Source organism: Aythya ferina (assembly GCF_964211825.1).
Source record: "Aythya ferina genome assembly, chromosome: 3".
Classification (NCBI taxonomy): domain Eukaryota; kingdom Metazoa; phylum Chordata; class Aves; order Anseriformes; family Anatidae; genus Aythya; species Aythya ferina.
The window spans coordinates 114,333,092-114,353,451 of NC_140298.1; the positions used below are offsets into that span (position 1 = coordinate 114,333,092).

The 20,360-nt window shown below is 38.9% G+C and overlaps 1 protein-coding gene across 3 annotated transcripts in view; it reads right to left on the reverse strand.

Annotated features, from left to right (window-relative positions):
* SUPT3H (SPT3 homolog, SAGA and STAGA complex component) overlaps positions 1–16,994 on the reverse strand; it is a 277,832-nt gene extending 260,838 nt beyond the window's left edge. Inside the window, exons 1-3 of one of the 3 annotated variants that reach the window (XM_084513419.1) lie at positions 16,645–16,926; positions 5,870–5,960; positions 5,665–5,768 (exon numbers count right to left, since the gene is read on the reverse strand). In XM_084513419.1, coding sequence (XP_084369545.1) covers positions 5,665–5,768; positions 5,870–5,926 — 161 coding nt within the window. In that variant the 5' untranslated portion in view covers positions 5,927–5,960; positions 16,645–16,926. Of the gene's footprint in view, positions 1–5,664; positions 5,769–5,869; positions 5,961–16,644 lie in introns of all 3 variants that reach the window. The other 2 variants (XM_084513420.1, XM_084513421.1) reach the window with 2 other exon arrangements.
* Positions 16,995–20,360: the final 3,366 nt, after the last annotated feature.

Genomic DNA, 20,360 nt, shown 5'->3' on the forward strand with positions numbered 1-20,360 from the left:
TATTTTTAACTTTTATAAAAAGCACTTAGGCAACAGTGTTTTTCCTTGCTCTGGTAACTCTGAGCTGAACCAAATATGCAAAAAAAATGTTTAAATTTACATTTTAAGCATAAAATACTGTGTTTTTTTTTTTTTTTTCATCACTGGAGTTATAGGCAGCTATATGCACCTGAAAAATAAACTATTAAAAATGGAATTAAAGTTGTTCTAAATTCAAACGTATTGCCTATCCATGGCCTTCTGTGCAGCTAACTAGCATCATCCTAAATATTTCTATAGCACGATGGTCTTCACACTATATACTGAAGCCAAAAGAACAACCAAAATAAATCTGTTCTCACATATTTGCATTTTGCCCTGCATTAAGGCCAATTTCTAACATAAACAAAGAGAAGAGTTAAACTTTACAGAAAATGTGTATCTGTATCTTCTCAAGCAAGACAATCTGCAGCCACACAGCCAGCTAATGAACAAGCCAACAGAGAGGTCTCAGTGACAGAATTCCTTGTTTAAATGCACCACAAGGTATGTTTACCCAAGAGCTAGTCCTGAAAAATAAATCCATTTGTAGTGGTATCCATAAAAATAGGCAACTTTGACTAAACAGAGTAGTGAAAGTAGGGCCTTTTCTGTTATGGAAAGTAGTTTGGTTTTGTGTGTGTTTGTTTTTTTTTTTGTTTGTTTTTGTTTTTAATTTTTTGTTTTTGAAGGACCACATTTTCAACATTTCACTTAAACAAAAAAAAATCTGTTATAAAGAAAACATAGAATCATGTTACAGTTGACAAAAAAAGCTGTTTTTCAGACAAAATACGTGGTTGCAAAACGCATATAAAGTAGATAGGGGGAGGGACAACTTTGAGTCTGAAAATAACACAGAATTCACAAAAACGGCATTATTTTAAACCAGCTTGCATTAACAAGGTAATACAGGCTACCACTACCAATGACACTGCATGTGGTGGCACTGAGAATGCAGCTGACACAAATACACTCTTTGATAATGAAGTATAATGAAGCATAACTAATTAGCACTATGTAATTCCAAGATTTATCATCAAGTTTGAGCCCAATTCTACAACTTTTTAGCTGATATATAAGCGCTGAAGCACACAAAACTGAACACTGGGGTCACCTACGGGATGAAGCTGTAGGATACAGTGAACTGAAACGTGTCAGATTAGTTTTTAATATATATTTGCCATTGTAAAATTCTTACGTGATTTTTAAAATTATTCTGTTGGTAACAAACTAATCTTGAACATAGCCTATTCTCCCTCTGTTTAAAGAGTTTTCAAAAAAATAGACTGAATCAATAAAAACAACTTCTGAATGGACTTCAGATTACAATAATTAGTATTTTTTATTTTTGCAAACAGTTAAAATAGCTCTGATTTCAAGGCATGTTATTGACAGAAAGAAAAAACCCTTCATCTGCAAATTGTTCTATACTAGTATTTAGAACTTCACGGTTTCTAGAAATTCTCTGTATAACCAGTGCTTATATTACAACACATGATTTCAACCGAATTACGAATTTTAGCTGCTACTGTGAAATCATCATGGTTGAGAACCTTCTGGGCAGAACTATAATTTAAGTACAACTGACCTAAGGTTAGCAGTTAGTTTGGAAACAAGTTGTATATCAGCCAAATGAAACCACCTAAAACAAACCTCAGAAAAATACATGAAACCTGCTGAAACTTTTTTTTTTTTTTTTTTAATTTTTAACACCTTACTGCTATAATTCTACAGTAACATAACCAGATAACTAAATACAAATAAATAATGTGGGAATCAAAGAAAAATCTACAGGTCACTAGCGGAGCACTAGACATTAGACAGATTTTATTCTGAAAAACAAAGTCTTAATCGTCAATAGAAAAACCAGAACTGTTTTATTAGTGAGTGTATATATCTATATAAACATATTATGAAAAACTGATTTATGCGTTTTAAGACAAAGTTTCTGCAGTATTTTGTGATTTCATTTCAAGACCCCTGTACATTTCCTCAAATGCATCAGAAATAATATTTTTGAGACTATCATAAAAACACAGTTCCCAGAAGGATTCAGTTCATTCCCTACTGCTTCGGTTAAAAAAAATAAGCATAGCATATGTGATATACATAGCATGCATATAACCTCGTCACCTTAAAGGGGATCACTCACAAGCTTAACATTACAGGTAAATTTAAGCATTCTGGAGAATCAAAACTTTACTCAACATTTAGGTGCTGCGTGTTCCAAACTTACAAGATACCACGTTCAGACTGTGAGGCACTACTAAACACAGACTTGCAGATTTCACTGCAGGGTTATAACAGAATTGGATATTTTACATTGAAGATAGAATTTCTTTACATTTCTTCTGCCATTTAAGTCCTCGTGATCCAGCAGTCCATTTTTTAACATTAGCAACTACTAAATGCCATTCTTGCTTAGCACCCAGTGCCACTAACATGACTTATTTCTCACAAATTTATCTTTTCGCATTTTTTGTAGAGAAAGGCAGGACAAACCGAAGGTACTCTTCGTATTACTCCATATAAATTGTGTGAAATAGGTGCTCCTCCTCAACCTCACAATGAAACCATGCAGCTACCACCTCTATTTTCTTTTCTTTAAGAAAGATGTCACCTTTTCTGCACTGTAATCCTCCAGCCTTCAGTGTTTCCCAGGATCTTAGGATGACAGCATGGATTTATTATAAATTGCCTAAATGGGAGAATCTGTAACTTCCTAAATTATGTAGTTTATAAAAAATGTCAGCTTCTGTCAGAGCCTGGAAAGTTCTTTTAAAGTGGTAACTTCATTTTGCGGCGCAGGCCAAAAGAAACAGTTGTCATTTTTTTCTCCACATGGTTCATCCCTGGCACTTTATCATTTCAAGACTCCCAATTCTTTTTCCCCAAGCAAACAATTAAAAAAATGCAATTTTCAACACGCTCATTACATTCAGGGAATTTCTTCAGTTGCTACTATTTAAATGAAACTGTTTGTGTAAAGCGTTTCACGCACAGAAGAGCTGTTTGTATAGTTCTCGAAGTATAACTTCACCAGTTCTGAAGCAAAAGGAAAATGTCTATTTCTTCCATTTATATGGCCAACAATAACTTCTACATTCTGACAGGATCATGTGTATACTGGCGGGGAGGGTAGTTTCAAATGCTTTATCAGGAAGTGCACAATTAAATAAAACGCAGGCTCCTCAGATACTGACCCAAAGAGATGCACAGCCTCCTTTGACTCCAAGCTTCCTGGCTCTTCTTTTGTTTTTAAGCCTAGTTAGAGCTATTTTCTCCACAAAGCACAACAGATGTGTTTTGCAGTGTACATGACTATTATAGATGTGAACAATAACTGAACAGGATTCTTTTGAGGGAGAAAACCTACATTTTCTATCTGAAAAGGAACGCAGTACAGCAAATCACTGGGTTTGTTACAAAGCGCTCATCTCCTTTAGAAGCTATACACAGGAAATAGTTCATTATCTCATTTACATTATAGCAAAAAATACTCTAATGTAATGTGTCCCGTGCTCCACCTACAACAGTCTAATAGTCTCTTAAGGAGATTTAAATGAAAATGAGTTACATCTTTTGCTTTTGACAGGGAACTCTTTGTAGAACCTGACTCTTTAGCATGTGACATGGAAGAAATTTACCATTTTTCTTACATAGTATCGTCATGTCCATAGCTGATCAAAACAAACAAAAATGCAAATTCATATGTAGTCTGAAGTGACCTGAGACACCTTTTAATTCCTGACTGAACTCCTTCACAACTACAAAAGAAGTAAAAACAAGGAGAGTACCTAAAGTGATAGAGCAATACTAAAGATGTCAAGTATTTCCATTGCGTCAAAAAGCCAAATATAGTTTTAAATCCAGGTAAATAATTATAACCTGTGGAGGCCTGAGATACTTTAACTTCTTTCTGGTTGAAGACAACTGTCAGGGAAAAATATTTACATATTTGTAAATATAAATACACAAATAAAGCTTTAACATTCATCCTATTCTTACATTCAGCTCTAACACCATGGAAACTGGAAGGGTGAGAGTAGAGCATTTAAGATAAAACTACCTAAAAATTGACACATATACAATTAAGTACACGTTCAACTATATTACCTGAAGTAAAATAATCAAAAGGACAATAATATCGTAAATAAATAATTAAATAATCATAAAAACCATCAGGATGCACCCATAAATTGTATACAGAAAAACTTCTCTACCTTTAAAATGTAGTTACTCACCTACAGGTCAGAAGATGAACATTATGACTATTCTTACTGAAATATAGCTTACGAAAAATAAATTAAAAAGTAAAATATGAAGCAACATAGTATGACGAAGCTTTCAAATATTGAGTGTTTTCAATGACTTTGACAAAGTAAGGATCAGTAGCCCAAAATTAATTCCCTTTTAAGTCCATCCTACTTTAACTCACCCTATCTTAAACAACATCCTGAACAGTCTTCCAGAGCTCAAACTTTAGTGAAAAGAGCCAATGATTACCACTATCTTTTGAGAACGTGGATTTATGTTTTGGTACTCTGGGGCTAGCTTTCTTCATTTCGTTTTCAACTTTGACAAATGAACATAGGGAAAAATCCTTTAAGATATTTTTGCAAGATTTCATAAAGCAAAGCTCCCTTTTATGTGCAGCTGACCTCAGCAATTGGCAAATGTGCATCCTCTCCCCCTCAATAAGTAACATTCATAATCATATATCTTGAAAAATGCACAATTTAGACACGAGCCACTACAGCCTAGTTTTCTATCTGAGTTTAGATATCTTTTAGCTCTAAGCTGAAATACTTTTTAAAGTTCCTGATAAATCAGGAGCACAAATCCACATGGAAGAAGCTCATTACTTTTCCCACCCCCCATCCCAACAGTACAGTGTCTTGGATACACATAAAAAGGGGAAAAAATGGCAAGCCACATTTTTGATGAATATGTTGCTTTCCTCCAAATGAAGATTTGCAGTCAGCCCAGTGAAATAGGTTACTAGCCAAGATAAAGACTTCTCCAGAAGGAACCCTTCTGATTATGCAAGTACCTTTGAGACTGACAAAGCCCACCTGTTCATATACCATCCAAAGTTTAGAAGTAAACTACAAAATCATGCAGCATAACAGCCTGGAAGTCTCATTAAGTACAACAACAAATGTTTTTTGGCTGATAGGAAGTAAGGTTGTTACAAAGATAAGTTATTTGCAACTGTTCCATATCTTAATTTCATGTGCAATATTATGATCTCAGCAGTCTACCTTTCTATGTTAGCACAGGAAGACGTTAACACAAGAAAACTTAAATAAGCAAAAGGACAACAGGAACAGCTTTCTTTGGTGAAGGACTGAGAAACATAGGTCTTAAATTATGTCTAAAGTAACATTAAAGATACATAGAATCAGCAAGACTTTTCTCTCCATTCAGTACAGGGAGTGTTCTGTTATTTAACTAAGTCTTTGCTTTTTTATCTTTGAATGTTTTCCAAATGAGAAATAAAATCCATTCAGAAAAAAAAGTCCAGAAAAATCCATAAGTTTCATCACTAATAGCCACTCTCCCCTGCCTGTTATACACACATTCTAAGAGCTAGCTAGAAGAAGCATACAATATTACCAGGTATTTTGACTTATTACTTACATCATACTTTGCAATTCAGGTGTAAAGCTTGTCGATTTTCCTGTCCCTCTTCCAGTGCTTGAAGAGGCGACCGCTGACATCGGGCTAGCCACCGTGCTGCTCATCTGAGTAAACAAAAGAAACACAAAACTTATAAATATATTTTAAAAGAGAACATATGGAAGAACAGTAACAACTATGTATCCCTTCATAAAAGTGTACGTGCCTTAGAAATTCCAGGCCTACTTCTGTGTTTCATATAGGACTTCACAATGCCTTTCATGCAGCAATGACATGAAAGCTATTAAGAAAGCCAACTGAAAAAGCACATTTTTCATTTTAGTGACTGAACACGTAAGAGAAACTTGTAATAATTGTAGAAGAAGTTCACCTCAATGGCTGCTACGTACGTTCCACACTAGATATTCAAAAGGGAAGACAAACTATTCAGGGTGGACTTGAACATAAATGTTCTGCATGCAAAAAGATGCCCGAGACCCAACACAGACACCATAAGAGAGAGTAGATGCTTACTGTAACTTCAGGAAAAACTGGAAACGTGTGCTATTTTTAAACATATTTTCTCAGGAGCCCATTTAGAGGTACCCTAAAAGCACCGAAGAAAATTATTAGACTAAAATTACTGTTATTCTGGAATATATGATATTCATTGCCGCTAATGTCTTGCTACCCAAAACATTCTCTTCTATTCCTGTGCTGTCGCAGGCAGTGGTAAATCAGTCTGTGCTGCTTCCACTGAGACCAAGAGGAATAAAACAGAGTATTAGAAAAAGCCAGGTAAAATTTGATGAGCACTATTATCACAAGTTCCTTTCTGAAACACACCTAACACTACAAGTTAGTAGTGCTAAACCATTCCCCTAAACACCACGTCCAGACATCTTTTGAATTCCTCCAGGGATGGGGACTCTGCCACTTCTGTGAGCAGCTCGTTCCAATGCCTGACCACCTTCTCCATGGATAAATACTTCCTGATATCCAATCTAAGCCTCCCCAGCACAATCTGAGGTCATTTCCTCGCATCCTATCACTTGTCTCCTAAGAGACCAACACTCTCCTTGCTGCAGCCTCCATTCAGGTAGTTGCAGAGAGCAATAAGGTCTCCCCTCTTCTCCAGACTAAACAACCCCAGTTCCCTCAATCTCTCTTCATCAGCAGGACTACAAAACCAGCCTTAAGTCTTTAAAACAGAAATGCACTGTAAAAGGAAAGGGTGGTACCTGCACATCTTCATGATACCTCCAGAACTAGAGGTATAACTTTATGCAAAATATTTTATAGCTTTGCCATGCATATTTCTTATAAAGAAAAAAAAAAATAAAAACCACAATTCAGGGACAGTTCTCCTCTTATTCTACGAAGTAAATCTAACACACATACATTTTCCTTTTTAATAAAATGTTGAGTGCCTTTAACCAAATTCATTTTATAATATATCTTAAATTACTACAAGTTTGGGAAATCGAAGCTTATTTATGGAAAATTCCATAGCCATAGAATAGGGAGTTTCATTTTTCCCCTTCAAGGTTTTTTTTTTTTTTTTTTTTTTTTAAAAAACACAGAACTGCACACACTAAGCAATAATTCTCACAAACAGAACACATTTCCACTATTTTTTTACCTCTTCTAACCAGTTTGCTGCACACTAGTATCATCTCAGTTGTACTGATCATTCCTTGTACTATTAGTAGTAGCACTGATAATGAAAAGCAGATGTTAACTTGTTTTGCCATAAGATTTTACCTTTTCTCACTTTAAACGTTAAAGTTAAGATGGATTTCTTTTTCTAAAAATATAACCTAGAACGGTTATATTAAATGCCATTAAAAACATTGTGATCAATCACAAATATTAGGCTCTGATTTACAAAAACTTTAACACTACATAAGGAGTGCAAGACACATTCAAAAAGGAACAACAAAACTAGGATTTTCATAGGCTGAGGGTATAATAGCTTATGGATGGACAACAAATATAATAAGAAGTTTATGCATTTACATATAAGTTTACATTTTTATTAGTGCTTTCAAGTAGATTTTAAACAGACTTCTGTTTATCTTCAAGCAGATTCTAATTTAAGTCCCCATCCTGCAAGCACTTATGCACATGTGTAACTTTAATCACATGTTTACTCCCACTGCAGTCTGATTTTAATCAGAAGAGCAGTTACACCAGGCTTCAGTGCTGGCAGAATCCTGCCATAGGCAGCAGTCACCAAAGAGCCGTAGTAACTCAATTGTCAAATGAGTGAATTACACCAAAAAATGGAAAAAATGCCTCTCTAACGTGAAGGAAGCTGACTGTTTCTAGGAAAGCTCTGCGTACACACTGAGGGGAATAAAGAGGAAGCTGCACTGATGCTCACAGCCTAAAAATTTTGGAAATGTATCTGCATTTTACTGTTTGTTATTTCATTGAGACAAACTGTGACACATATAGTAGCTATACATTTATATTCAATACCACAGTACCAGTATTTCCTCAATAAAAATTAATGCAGTCAATCTTGTGGGACTATGCATTATTTTAAAGTTTCATTGAAAACCATGGAAACTCTTACTCAAACATTGGACAAAATTGTTCTGCCCACCAAACTCCCATAACACACCCATTTTCCATTTGATTTCATCTGTATTAATTGCAAGCATCAGTACACCCATTGCCTTCTACGTATATGACCAAACCTGTAATCATCTGCAGAATGCAGACTATTAGTTTATTTTTTGATTATTTGGTTTTATCACTTGGCAAATAGTGTTTCATTACACAAACAAGATCCAAAGCATGTATCATGTTCCTACAACTGGTCCTTTTAGTCTTTGCCAATGAGCTCTCACCATGGGCGACAGCGAGTCTTACAATATTTGGTATTTTACCCAGACCCCAGAGAGAGCAATCAGGTGAACATCTCTGTTAATATTCCCAAAAATGGCTTTAGAAAAAATCCTGAAATATACTACTTGTATGTTCCTTAGAGTTTCAAAACTGAGTGATGAAAAAAAAAAATCCTTATCCTCTGTATAAGTTTGAATGATTTTTTTTTTTTTTTCAACTATCAAGATCATTTAAATGACATGGCTATTTTCTTTGAACATTCAGTACAGACATTTTGTTTTATCCATGGAGTCTCTTCTGCTAATTTAACGAGGCATCCATTCAGAACTCCCCCCCAAAACGTGGGACAATTCCACAGTTGCCACCTCAGTGTAACACTTGTGATTCACAGCTGTCCTGTTTTGGAGTAAATACTTTTTAAGGTGCTTCCAATGGACTAGAACAGTCTCCTTCAAAAACCTGAGGGGCTGTACATCTGTACTAGTATCAGTATGTTTAGGAGCTGAAAGCTTATCAGCTACTGCTTCCCTGCGAGCTCTGGTCTTCCTTCTGCAACCAAATGATTTAACTTTCAAATCAAGCAGGTGTACAGCATTTTCTTGACATAAAACCAACAGCTTGTCAGGCTTCGTCAGACCCTTCACAATAATTACTTCCACAGCCCATGTTTTGTTTGATGGTTTAGATAATTAACTTCTTTACACATCAAAGTCCCATCATCCGTATGTTCTATTTCCTTTCTTCCGGACATTAAAAAAAAAAAAATCATTCAAAAGCAGAAGCACTCTCAAATCAATTTTCTTCAATAAGTACAGCTAACATGGAACTGAAAAGCCTACTGTAATCTTCAGTGGGTCAATATACTGTATTTATTTTAGCCCCAAACTGAAATGCAGCTGTTTGCCATATTCTACAAAACGAATTCAGATGTTCAGATTAGGTCACAGATTATTTCAACATGCCGTATTTTAATCATGAACTCTAGCAAAGAGAAGATAACTTCTGATTAACGCTAGCTGGAACTAGCAATTACGAGGTCTTATCCAGACAGCTCCAGCTTTTACAAATTCTTTTCCCATAATCAGAATCTTGCAGTAGTATGTGTAATAAAAATACATAATCTTTAATATAAATACACATTTTAAAGCATCTGCTGTAACCTTGATATCTGTCACATAAAGCAGTCACAATAGAAAATAGCACTTGTTCCATATAAATCAGCAGGAGAAAAGAAATCTTGGCTGGGGGAAACCAATTCTAAGATGTTTCTTGACAAATGTAGACCCATCCTTTTCACCGAGTTAAAACGGACAGGCAGACTTGCACTTCAGAGCCATCCTTTATAGGATCCAAATGAAGTTCCCAAGCAACACTAACTCACGCTTAAAGCTGTACAATCCATAAGCCACATGTACAACCCATGCATTTATTCAAGATCTAGTTGAGAGATCAAGTTCCAGTGCTCCTGAAACTGGGATTTAATACACAGGCTAGACTTGTACAGCACCAATCTCCAAGCTGCTTAATTTCATTTGGAAAATACATAAGCAGCCTTGAGGAGAAGGGGAAAAAAAAAAAAAAAAAAAAAAAAAAGTTACTGCTCCATCTTTTATTCTGAAATACTTCTCAAATACTTCCACCAGCCACCATGGCCAAGTTGCCGTGTGAGGATCTCAGGGCTGCCAGCCCTTCGATATTTCTGCTCAAGAATTGATCAAAACTTAATCGGGAAGAGCAAACTTGTATCTCTGCAGCTTTCACTTTGAACAAAAGACAAATGAGCATCTTAGCTGGGTCAGTTTAAAACAAAAGTGTTTCTCAGAGGAGGGAAATTCAAATCTGAAAGGCCTAACAGAGTTTTACTCAAAACTCAATCCATATATAATTAAATAGTGTATAATAACTCAATAACGTATAAAGTCACTGGCTATATTTGTTTTCAGTCCCCCAAAGTGTTTGCAAAATCAAGTCACGTAGCTAACTTATCTATATTTCCTTGAGATTTTGTAAATTTTCTTATGTCTGTGACAGTGTAAAGCATGGTACTGCTGAAACAACACAGTGATCCTGCACAAATTCTTACAGTAAGATTCTTACTGTAGATTTTATGAGGGCTTAATTCAAACATGCATCCATTGTGGATACTGCACCAGTCATCTTTTCTTGTCTTTCATAAATACATTTTGCACATAACCCAAACCGTGCAGAAATGTAAAGACTGACAGATTTTCATCTATAGAAAGCCAAGCAAGACAGGTAGGAAATAAATGCCAAGACAACAATGAGTTAACACAAAATTAAAACGAACAGTTGTGTTTTCACACCCCCTACTTCAGAGCAATTAGGTTAACTAGACTATCACCACCAAGGATTTTACTGCATACATGAGCTCACCAGCACACAAGAGAGCAGAAGACACAGCCTTCTAGGACTGGAGATGTGAGAACTTAATTAACTACAGGAAATCAGATTTTTGTTAGTGCATTTCTTAAATAAATAAATAAAAATCTGTAATCCCTGTTGAACACATGCAAGACTGGCTTTGTAAGTGTACGATGAAAAAATTTAAGAAACATAGTCAAATGCTGGAGTACATGTATTGTTTCACTGATCACCCACTCCTCCAGTAGCATGGAATAACTCAGAAACATATTAAGTTCCCCTGAGCTGTTCAAGCAGACTGGAACCAGAAATGGTCCTAAGCAAAAGGTCTCATATAAGTACAATGCCTGGATGACCTAGAATTTGCAGCAACAATTCAAAATCTGTAACAAAATTATTTTATCAGCCCCTAACTCATCCAGGTCTACCAGGTCACAATCAACTTGCTGTGTAACAAATAAGAAACAAACAATAGGGCGAACGACTTCCAAATTCCCTAAACACAGCCTCTTAAAAGCCAAGCAGATAAAGCAAAGGGACAATTTTTTTTATTTTTTTTTTTTTTTTTAGGAACAGCCAGATCAAATGCAGGATGAGGAGAAGCGTGTGGGCAGGCAGTGATACATCTGTGTCAGGTCTGCACGCAATAATACTGTTCAAAGCTAGGGATGCAATATGAGCTTTCTTCCATTTTTTTAATTACTCAACAAAGTATCACAAAGTGGAACGCATGCACTATCCATGCTAAGGATAACACATTACATCTGCTATCGCTGCTTCCTTTTGTTACCTGATAGACTTGATTCTTAGGATAGCTTTACTTTAAAGTGAATAACAGAATGAAATACTCATCTTATGGCTGTCAAGGTGCTGCCCCGATTTCGTCACCCAGACAAATCAGCATCTCATTTTTAACCATGACTCTCTTTCTTGGAGCAAAACATGTTCAGAAAGCCCAGAAGAATGTGTTCAGTTCACAACTGGACATCATTCTCCCCCTTTACCTTTAAAAGGCCACTCAGTCATTCGTTCCCATTTAGAAATGAAACAAGAAGCAAGCATGCCTGAAAACAAACAGCAAAACAAATCTTCAAATACATGCACCCATTGGTTTTGCCACTGAGATTAAGCTGTATCGCATTGATCTTATCTTTACGACTGTCCTGTTCCACATGCCTAAAGAGAAAATAATCTGGAATGTTCATTTCTACACCTGATAAGAATTTATCTGTGTATTAATTTTACTGAAGACCTTAGATGAAAGCAATGAACACGCACGACTCTCTCTCACTAACTTGTAGAGAAAGAAAGCCACTAACCTACTACAGACTAAAGCACAACCTCCTGATTCAGTTACGCCGTAACCACTGCATTTGACTAGAAATGACTCTATGTGCTCATATTTTAAGCTATTATTTGTCCATCCATGAGTTAGACATGACAGTTATTTAAGCCTCTTCAGAAACAGACCACAGAATGGCCTGGACTACTGAAAGAATACTAATACCCAGATGTAACTATTTTATTTGAGATTGAGAAACATACAGCATAATCTTACATCAGAGGTATGTCTCCACATCTGGAGATGTTTACAAATACTTCTCTCAGAGCTTCTAACTGAAGTCTAATCAGAGCTCTGTCCTTCCCCAGAAGTGAGTTTTTACCAAGAAGACAGGGAAAGTTAATCTCATGTATACGCTTACCCCCTGAACCAAACATGCAGCAGATTTGCAAAAATCTGCCACTTCTGGCAGCTCTTGGCAATGCAAATTAAATGCCAATGACTTCTTCTTCCTTCCTGCAGACACCAAATTTCCACGGCTTCCAGAATCCAGCTCTTGTAACCATAACTTTGCACTAGTAATAGGTTTTTTTTTGTTTCTCCAAAATGCATTTTACTGGCAGCATTCTAGATTTTCTGTACTAATTATTTAATTATTGCATAGACACGCAATTTAATGACCAGGATCTTCCTGCAGTAAACCCTGCCAATTTTCTGTGAAGCAACCATAGCTTGCACATTTTGTGATAAGAACTGGCTTCAAACCTTTGGGACTGACATACAATTCCAGCACGCAAAGAACTGACCCCAACCTGTAATTTACTCAATAGTTCACTTTTCCTGAAGAGCAAAACATCCATATATGAATACGTAGACCTCAACCCAGTTCTGCCAGTGTGCTTTTCCGCTCTTCAGCCAACAAGCAAATCCATCAGTCATCTTGGCGCCCATCTGCCCTCACTTCCATCTAGAGTAACTTCAATGTTAAGGTTTCAGGAATGCAGCTGGATTCTCTGAAAAGCAGTATCAACTTTATTGCCTCCTAGCGATAGCTTTAAATTATTCTTTCCTCTGTAGAATTTCTCTTTCCAAATCTTTCTTTCACCTACTTCCACCTGCTCAACTCCTTTCAGGATGGCATTTTCTCCACAACCCATCACGTTGATCCTCCCCTTCGACATCACCCTGAGCTGTCTTTAATTCTCTATTTAGAGTACAATTAGAATCATTTTGTGATATAGTTGACCCTGACCATAGCCGAATACTCTGGCATATGAACTTTTTCATACTTTGCCCATTGCTGCCCTCAAGTATATCAAAAATTCCTAATGAAGCAACACAAGTCAAGTACATAGCTGAGATTATAAGATTTTTTTTCTGGTTTTATTGTTGATCTGTTCCTCTCCTTTCTGAGATCACTGCTTGCCATCATAAATTTAAATTCCCTAAAGCAGAAAACGCTTACCTCCGTTGTTATTTATTTGCACAACACCCAGCACAAAGCAAACTAAAATGATAACAGACAGAGCTTCAATATAGATGAGTCATTATTAGTTAGTAATATTCATGATTTTAGTTAATATTAAACCTAGTTCCTAAGAAGTAGGTCTAACAGTTGCAAAAACTAGGTCTAGTGGTAAGTCAATAACATCCCCTTCCAGAAATCTCACAATCACAGATATTTCTGATAGATTTCTGCTAAAACATTCCTTTCTTGAAAACACACATTTCCCCTCATTATTAAGTGTATCATTCTTAAAAGCTATTAAGAAATATCAAGAGAGATATCCAGTATGATTTACATGGGCAATGTTTGCCAGAGTTAGGCCAACACCAAGGTGCTCCAGATTCCCCTTCCAGGCAAGCTCTTGGCCCCTTTTTTCCATTACTGTTACTTCTCCTGTGGCAGTACAGCGAGCCGTGCGAGCTAGAAACTTTACAGTTGACTCTGTGAATACCTGATTGTAATCAAACACGGTACTTCAAACGTATGCAAAATATAGGGGTAGTGGAAAGCCAAAGCTTATTTATAAATAGAACTTTATACTGAGTGATCTTGGAGATGAATGCTTACCTAGGGTAGTTCAAGTTAATAATGATTACATGTAGCACTATGAATGCCAAGCATCCCAGACACAAATTACTGATCTAATCAATAATGTTTTCAGTACCTTTGACACGCAGCTTTCTGCTCAGCCCCCAGAAAACTCATAACTGAGTCACTGCTGCCTGCTTCCATGAGAACATGAGGCCTAACCAGCTTCCTTTTCTTTACATACTTGATATATCTACACTTCTGGGTATTTCACAACTGCAACAAGAGTGTCAACTCAATTAGTTTCTCTGGGATAATCACGGTGCATGGGTTTGGCCCCATGCCTTAAAACACCCTTGCAATAATGACCTAGAAATACACTGTCTAGCTGGTCTCACGGCTTGAGGGCATCACAGCAGAAAAGCAGTAACAACACAAACAGCATTCAGTGTCACCTTAGACTATTATAGAGTAATTCTTCAAACATTTGTAGCTTACTAAATAATAACTTGCTTATGCTGACGAGTTTCTAATTGACTAATCAAATTTAAGACAGCTCCATTCTGTGTTATTCACCATTAAGTCCCTGAAAACAATTCTGTTGGTTATGACACTCAGAGGCTTAGAAAATAATCTAGAGGCCACTGAATCCTGTTAAACCTTAGGCCATGTTTCCAAATCCATATATTCAAAACCCGTGAGCCACTAAAGCACAGAGAGATTTCTCATTTACTGCTCCAAAGTCATGTCTCTGAGATTTACTGCTCCTGTTTTTTTAGCATATTCTGGTTAGATGTCAACCTTTTCTCCAGAATCAACACAACTTCCTGTACGTAAATGAAACATAACAACTTTGTACATCCACAAGACTCAGAGACAAGACTTTCAGAAAGCCATACAAACTGGAAATGCTGCTTGCAATATCAACATTCATATCTGTACAGCAACAATACAAAGGACAAAAAGTCACCAAAATAAAATCTGATTTGCATATTAGTAACATGAGTGCATGAGCCAGCACAAGGTCCACCAAAGTTAACAGAAAGAATGACACAGCCTTCCATGCCATTTGGATCTGGACAACAATAAAGAAAAATATGTAAAAGGGATGAAAGGGAGGGTGCACTGCACCCTGCCAAGTAAGCCAGCACCGCGCTGGGTGCAGTGCCTTAAGTCAAAAGGAAAGAGAGGCCTGCACCGAGAACGAGAATGACGTGGGAGTTAGATCAAAGACTTCAAAAGAAAGTTTAAGCATATCATCAACAGAACTGCAAACTTGGAAACAGGTTCACTCTCAGGAAATCTGATGTCTCACAATAAGCCATTAACACTAACGCCACACAGCAAACTTGGTAATGCACAGCGTCAGGCTCTTGCCTCCCCTCCATGTACACACTAATAAATATTTTGCATGCGTATTGCTTTGCATTCATAGACTGCAAAGAATTCATTTGTATAATTTCTAGGAACTTATAAGCAGTTGATCTGAACATAGGACATATGAAAATATAGTTAGTAAATAATAAAACCACTTAAAGTCTACACAGAGAAGTGTTCTTTCAGAGCAGCAGTTATCCCTAGGTTTTAGCATTTAACAGTAACCAATAAATTCCGTAAGAAATAACACAAGATTTCTATCAACAAACCACCATGCCTGCTTGTGCAAAATAAACAAAATCCACTCCTTCCAGAGAAATATTACAAACGCCTGACATTTCACAGCATCGGAGAGACGAGAAATTACTTCCACCCCACAGTAGGCAGCATATGGCAGGTCAGAGTCCGACCTGGGTTACATAACCTTAAGTTTACAATAATAGATAAATAAATAAATAAAAAACAGAACCGTCTCCCAACTTAGCTAGAGGACAACCAAAGCGACAAGGCAAGGCGCAACGACCACGCAGGCCACAAGCCATGCAAGAGCAGAGCGAGGGCAGCTGGCTGCAGCCTCCCAGCTGCGGCATTCCCAGGGGCTGGCACTGTTTTATGAAGCACCCAAGGGCTGGGGAGCTGGGAGGGAGCTGGCAGCCGGGCACCAGCCCTCACCACACAGCCCTGGGTGAAGGCAGGACCCCTTCTGAGCATCTCGGCTCTGGCTGCAGCGCAGGAGGTTTTCTGCGGAGGAAAATCCCTCCGTGCCCGGGCTGCTCGCCACCCAGCCCGGCGGTGGTCGCACGGGGCACCCTGTGCTGCCCGGCACGACCTGGGAAATGTTAAAAATCCCTGCACGACCCCGGGGTTAGCAGCCACCTCCCAACCCACAGGCAATGCACACCCCCCCCCCCAAAAAAAAGAAACACCCCACCACCACCACCCCCTCCCGGCAGCGAGGTTAATATTCCTAAAGCCCCCCACCCACCCACCCCCCGCCCCAAGGAGCGACCCTGCTTAGTTAGTCGGTTAACAGCAAGGCATCGTTTGCTTGCTTTTGCTGGTGACTCACTCAAAGGCTCACCCCCGGGGATGGATGGATGGATGGATGGTTGGATGGAGGAGGAGGAGGCTGAGGTGTGCGGAGGGGGGGGGGGAGGAAGGAAGGAAGGTAGGAGCAGCCTGGCTTGGTGGTGCCCAGTTTCCCCCCACACACCACCCCCCCCCCGTGTGCTGCTGTCCGAAACAGGAAAGCGAGGGGCAGGAACTGAACCTCGTTCCTTCCCCTCTAGGCACTGCGTGAACCGAGGAGAGAAAAGAGAGGGGCGAAAATAGGGGCTAATATCTCTTCCCCCCCCCCAACCCCCCCAGCAGCAGCAGCAGCAGCCGCTCTCCGGCGCAGGGCTGCCAGGGGGGGAAAATGGCGCCGCCCGCGGGGGAGGGGCCGGTTCCGCCACACAGCGGCCGCCGCCGCCTCCATCTGCTGTGTGGCAGCCGCGGCCTCCCAGGGCGAGGGGTGGGACCGGGGAGGAGCTGGCCGCCGATGGGATCCTTCCCTCGGCAGCCTCTGGGCCGTTTCCCTCGGCAGCCGCTGGGTTTCTTCCCTCCCTCCTCCGCCGCCTCTTCCTGCCCGCCGCCGCCGCCGCTCCCCTCAGCCGCTTTCTCGCCCGCCCGCCTCGGGCAGGTGCGGCCTGGAGGCTGAGGGAGGATTTTGGGGCTTCTCTCGGTGTTAAAGACCGGAGAGGCTTTGGGGAGGGGAGGCTGGTCCCCCCCGGAGCTTGGATTTATGCGGGTGTTTGGGTTGCTGCCTCAGTCAGGTAGCGCTGCGCTCCTGGCTCCGCTGTGACAGCGCTGGAAAGAAGTGTGGAAGTAGCGGTGCTTTCACCTCACGGTGTAAAACAGCAAACTGAGGGCGAATGGGTTTTTAGCTGTAGATCCTTACTACAATGTAACACGTACTGCAACATACTGTGATAGTTTAATGTGTTGAGGTACTTAAGTTTATCTTACACACACAAACAGGGCCCGTTTTCCCTGTTTCACAGCAATAGCTCCATTCCTCCTCCTGTACTCTCAATCCAGCAGGCAGAAAGTGAAGGGCATGACTAAGAGACACCCAGGCTTTTAACTTTTCCTTTTTTCTTTCAACCTTTTTTCTTTTAACCTTTTTTCTTTTAACCATCCTTGTCACCTCCTGATTGTAGGGTTCTGTGCGTTCAGTTCGGTCATTCCACTCATCTGCAGGGTTTGTCAGGAGACTAGCTAATTTGTACCATTGCATAAACTGGACTTATTAAACGTGACCAACAGAGGCACGCTGAGTAATTGTTAGTGCTTTCTGTCTTATTCATGACTACTGCAAAAATCTTGCTTTTCCAAAGGTTTGTGGAGAGAATAACAGCCAAAGTTACAGTCTTAAGTCTTCTGCTGTGCCCTGGTCAGTCCATGTTGAATTTGCATTGCTGCCACACACCAAACAATCCCCAAGCCATTCCATCCCTAGGGCTCTCTCCTGGTGGCCTCCTCTGTTCCTGCCTCCCACATCAGCACTAGGAAGACGAGGCGATTCTGCTGCTCGCTGCTCTCCGTTCTGTTGCTTGTGATCACGAAAGTAAAGCTGATACCAGCCTAAGCACTGACAGCAGCAGGGCAAAACACCAAGCAGCTAAGATAACATCCTAGAGAACAAGAGGCCTCACGCTGCTGATTCTTGCACTTACAGCAAATTCTAGTTTTTGCTGCAAGGAGGATGACCTGAGCTGTTCCTTCCTATTACACATTTTAAAAACATCTGGACAACCCCAGCTAAAACAGGATTACTGATAAGCATTTTCCTGGCCAAAAGGAAAATCAAAGTATTCTGTCAAGTTATGAAAGATACTGCAGTCTTTCATGAGACAACTCAAGTATTTAGCCAAATTCTGTGATTTGCCAAAACCTTACATTAAAGTGAGGAAGGCAAGGCAGCATATTGCTGGTATTTCTATGATACGCACCATGCATATCTTTACATATATCCAAATTGGTAAGATGGACTAATGTGAAAACACAGAAGTTAGAGAAGTTACTATGCCAATTCCTTGTGGTAATTTTAATAAGGTAGTTACTGTGATAATATGGTTTAGTATGTCCAATGTGAACTACATAATTTCCAGGAGTTTGAATAGAAGCAATGAAACTTGGTGAGGTGCCTGAAAAAGCACTGAAAGAACTTTTCCTGACAAATTTTGTTGCTGTGCAAAATGCTTTTGCTCACAGTGAGAGGTTACTGGCTATGAAGTGGTTTAAATTAGAGCCCAGCAATGGGCTGGGCTTATGAAAGAACATTCCCTGTGTTGCTGTGTCTATAGATGATAACTTCTGTCAGAGCAGAAGAGCAAGGCAGGTACTTACTGATTATGAAATATTAAATCAATCCCCCCAAAATTAGTAGAAGACAGTAGGAAAGAGGACTGAGGAACATTATGTCCCTTACAGTACCATGTGCTTGTGTAGCTGGTAAAGTGCCGTAGCTGCTCCGTAATTGAGTCAGAATTCTTACAAAACTTCATAGAGACAAGAGAAAAACCTGATCAAGCTTTTGTTATGCATTACACAGAACCAAAAAAGGGCACAAACAGAATTATTTTTCCTTTTCAGGTCACCTTTCAGATCATAAGGTCATTATAAACTGTCTCAGCACTTTTACAAACTGGAGTCTGCTCAAACCATAATGCTTACAAAGTTTCTCTTTGAATAGGCCCGATTTTCTCTGTCATTTGTTTTCACTTTTATTTCTCTGCAGAACATAAAAAGTCAGAAAAGGATTTTATTTTCCCCTACATAGCATATAATTTACATCAATCATCCCAGGAGGTCAGTACCACTGGGGTGTCATTTAAATACAATGAATATAAAGTAATGAAGCTCTTGCTGGAGTGGATGGCCACAATTCTCGGAGAAAGAGAGAGAAAGAGTTTCCAAAGCATGTGGAGAAAACACAACGGGAGACCGAGTGAATTCATCACACCACAAAAATGTCTCCATCCTGTCGACAAAGTCATTAAAGGAAAATGAACCATTGTTACTCTAGACGCTTGCATTCCTTTGGCATAATAACTTCAGTATAGAAGCATTGGTGCAAAGAGAATTTGCACACACAAGAGAAAAAAAATTTAGTCTATTTAAAAAAAAGAGTGTAGCCAGATTATGTAATGAAAGAAATCCTCCATGCTCCAAAGAAGAGACGGAGCCTCAGTAGAAGCCACAACTAATAAGGAACCGTATGCAGCGGTACAGGGTGGTTTCTTTTCCTCCTGCCAACAAGTCAAAGTAAATGCCAACATGGACTGTTCTTTTCCGATAACCCACAAATGATGTTCTCCTTTAATTACACAAATGTTTCTACCCTCAGTTGATCCATAGCCATCCTGGTTTTTAAGATCCCTTGTTGAGATTTCCGCAGTACCATTTCCCCTTTCATATTCATTTACTTTCAATATTTTTTCAGTCTCCTTAAAAGCAATCTTTGAGGAATGAAGGGATTAGAAAGGTTTTCTGTGTTCAATTTTATGTAATTCCCTGGCAAAGGGTGTCCAAATGAGAGAAAGTGTCATGTGCATACAGTAAATCAGCACGTACCGGTTCTAGTTGTACTTCTGCAGGTCTGCCAAAAGGAAACACCAATATAAAGGGAACCATCATGCAATCCCTGGTTAATAAATAAATAAAAAAATAGGGTTAAAAAGCTTCAGCAAAAATCATTCACTTTATTTTAAATTATTTCATGCTATGGCGAAGTCTTATTTG